The sequence below is a fragment of the Salvia splendens genome, unplaced genomic scaffold (genome assembly GCF_004379255.2).
Source record: "Salvia splendens isolate huo1 unplaced genomic scaffold, SspV2 ctg310, whole genome shotgun sequence".
In the NCBI taxonomy this organism is placed as follows: Eukaryota; Viridiplantae; Streptophyta; class Magnoliopsida; order Lamiales; family Lamiaceae; genus Salvia; species Salvia splendens.
In genome coordinates this window covers 1-2746 of record NW_024598952.1, presented here as the reverse complement: position 1 = coordinate 2746, position 2746 = coordinate 1, and the positions used below count along the sequence as shown (strand labels likewise).

General features: G+C 38.2%; 1 protein-coding gene across 1 annotated transcript; it reads right to left on the bottom strand.

Moving 5' to 3' along the window:
- Positions 1-753: 753 nt before the first annotated feature.
- On the bottom strand, positions 754-2218 carry LOC121789694. Its single transcript, XM_042188084.1, has 2 exons — positions 1325-2218; positions 754-1068 (listed from the first exon to the last, which is right to left on the bottom strand). Exons 1-2 carry the CDS (start codon positions 2216-2218, stop codon positions 754-756), a joined length of 1209 nt encoding a protein of 402 aa, XP_042044018.1.
- Between the last annotated feature and the right edge of the window lie 528 nt (positions 2219-2746).

Genomic DNA, 2746 nt, shown 5'->3' with positions numbered 1-2746 from the left:
TCTGAGCCACCCCTTTGCTTGGTTTGGAGGCTGTTTTGGCATGAATTGATCTTGTTTGATGTCATATGATGAAGTTTTTGTGATGAATAACATCTGATTATCTGTTTATTGACTGGATTGGTTGTGTTTTTGTGAACCTAGCCACCCCTTTGAAGGTTTGGAGGCTCTGATTTGCAAAATTGCAGCCTTTGATTGGTTTGTTGGGTCTGATTTGCAATGTTGCTCCTCTGTGATGATATTTTTCTGAGAGTTATGCATGCTCAGCTATGATGTCTCTGTATTTGTTGTTTTTTTGTGAACCTAGCCACCCTTTGATGGTTTGGAGGCTCTGATTTGCAAAATTACAGCCTTTGAATACATACAAAATGTAGTCTATAGATTTACAAGCAGGCTTAGTTACCATTCCACAGAAATCAGCCTATTAAACCTAACCCAAAATGTAGGCTATAACCAAAAAAACAAGTTTACATCCTAAACACCAAACTACTTTGATGCTTATACTGTAAACCCTAACATCCAAGTAGATTATTTAGAGCTGTAAAACATTCATTAAATGCCCTATGTCATATGAGGCACCCACATCATTCTGAGGTAGTAGCAGATACTCCAAGCTCTCTTTGACCAAATTCTCCCCAACTTCTAGGGATGTAGGAAGCCCCACTGTTCTTCTCAGCCTTTCCTTGTTCAAGTGGGGTATTTTGTAGTTGTTGCCTCCATGCACTTCAAGGATCTTACTGAGGCAGCTTTGCAATGTTAAAAAACATTGTTCAGAGTTTGTGGTGTGAGTTCCTCAAAAGAACTCCAGACATTACCCAGTAATTCATCTATGTTGGTTGCTACTTTATCATCTTGTAGTGATTGAATGGCCCTAAAAAAGCCTAGGTCCAATACATTGGTGTCTGGGGAGTTAGCTGGTTGGCTGATTAGATGGAACTTAAATCCATCTGAACTTGCAAGCTCATCAAATTGTGAGTCAAAAGATCTTAGGTGAGGTTTGGCATTATCTTGTTGGATATAGATATCCTTGCTTGCATTGGCTGGCCACTTTGCCTTGATTGCTGGAATAATCTGTGCATTATGAATGAATCAATGTAAAAAATCCTAAATGATGACAGTATCAATGTCTGATAGGTTGTGTTTTTGTGAACCTAGCCACCCCTTTGAAGGTTTGGAGGCTCTGATTTGCAAAAATGCAGCCTTTTATTGGTTTGTTGGATCTGATTTGCAAAATTGCAGCCTTTGATGAATGAATCAATGTAAAAAATGCTAAATGATGACATTATCAATGTCTAATAGGCAGGTGAGGGGATAAAAATATCCATACCTGATTCAAGAGACATTCTCTCATTGCTTCCTTGTTAACTGATGGTATAGGTTTAGTCTCTAATGTCCCTCTTGGCCTATTCTTGGACTTCCTTTTGGCTGGAACTTGTTCTGTGAATGGGAATATGCCTATTTTACCATCAAAGATGGTCTGACCATCTGTGCCAAACTGTGGCCTACTTACAGCACACATGAACATCACCTTTGTGATAAATCTTTTTGACTTGCAAGACCTGTAAGGCTCATCCTCATCCGGCAACAGGTAGTATCTGTCTGAAGCTTTTGTCATGTAAAACCATTTCTCATCAATATGAACTGTATTGTGCATAGCATGATAAAGAAGCTTTCCTTCATCCAAAGCTGGCTGAATATGAGTAAGACACCATCTCATTCTACTGATTTTGTTTGCTTCAGTGAGTGCTGGTTTTATGGCATTTGTATGTGGCCTTATCAGGTGACTCTTTGCCCATCTACCAACTGTTGTCTTGCTAACACCCATTTTACATGCAAGCTTTCTATAGCAAGATCTCTCAAGAAAAGACAATTGTTTGAACTTTTTCATCATCAAATGTACTGTACCTGTTTTCTTTTTATATCCTGATGCTCTGCCCCTCATGATAACAGGCTGCCCATCTGACATTTGCTGTTTGGCTATCCCCCATAATCGGCTCACTGTAATTCTGTGCACTTTGAATCTATTGGCTGCCTCTTGAAATGAACCATGGGGCAGTGCTCCAGCTTGGCATTGCTGTTGTAGGAACTGTACAATATGGTTCTTCATTTGGCTGCTCAACTTCAGGCCTTGTCTCGGCCCTGGCTCCAGTTCTGCATCCTGAATATTCTCCTGCTCCATCTGTTGCTCCATCTGTTGCTCCATATCTTGATCCATTTCCATTCCCCTATGATGAAATTGCTCTGAGGGGAATTTACATATAAATACCTTTTGGGGGTGTGTAGGTAAGTGGAATTGGCATGTTGGTTGTAAATGTGGTGGAGTGAATGTATTTATAGAGGTAGATTACCTTTATTTTGATTTTGGATTTTCCCTCCATGGGATTGTAAATTATTTTTCCCTCCTTAATTTGGAGGTTTGAGTAAATGAAAATGGAATGAATTCCCTCTTCAATTTGTGTTGATGTGATGGCTGAAAATTAGGTGATTGCTCCTTGTTCAAATTTTAGTTTAAAATTTAATTTTGTCCTATCTTAATTTTATGTAAAGGAAATAGAGTAACCAAGCTGTAAAATTAAAAATAATAAGTCTAACTTTTTTAAACAACCAAAATTAAATAAAGTGAAAGAAGAAACAATTTTTAACTAAAAAAAGTCAACCTATCTCACTTTCCACCTACTCACTTCATTTATTACACACTCTACCTTCTCACTTCATTAAATACACACTCTACTAATTTCTTAAAACTCGT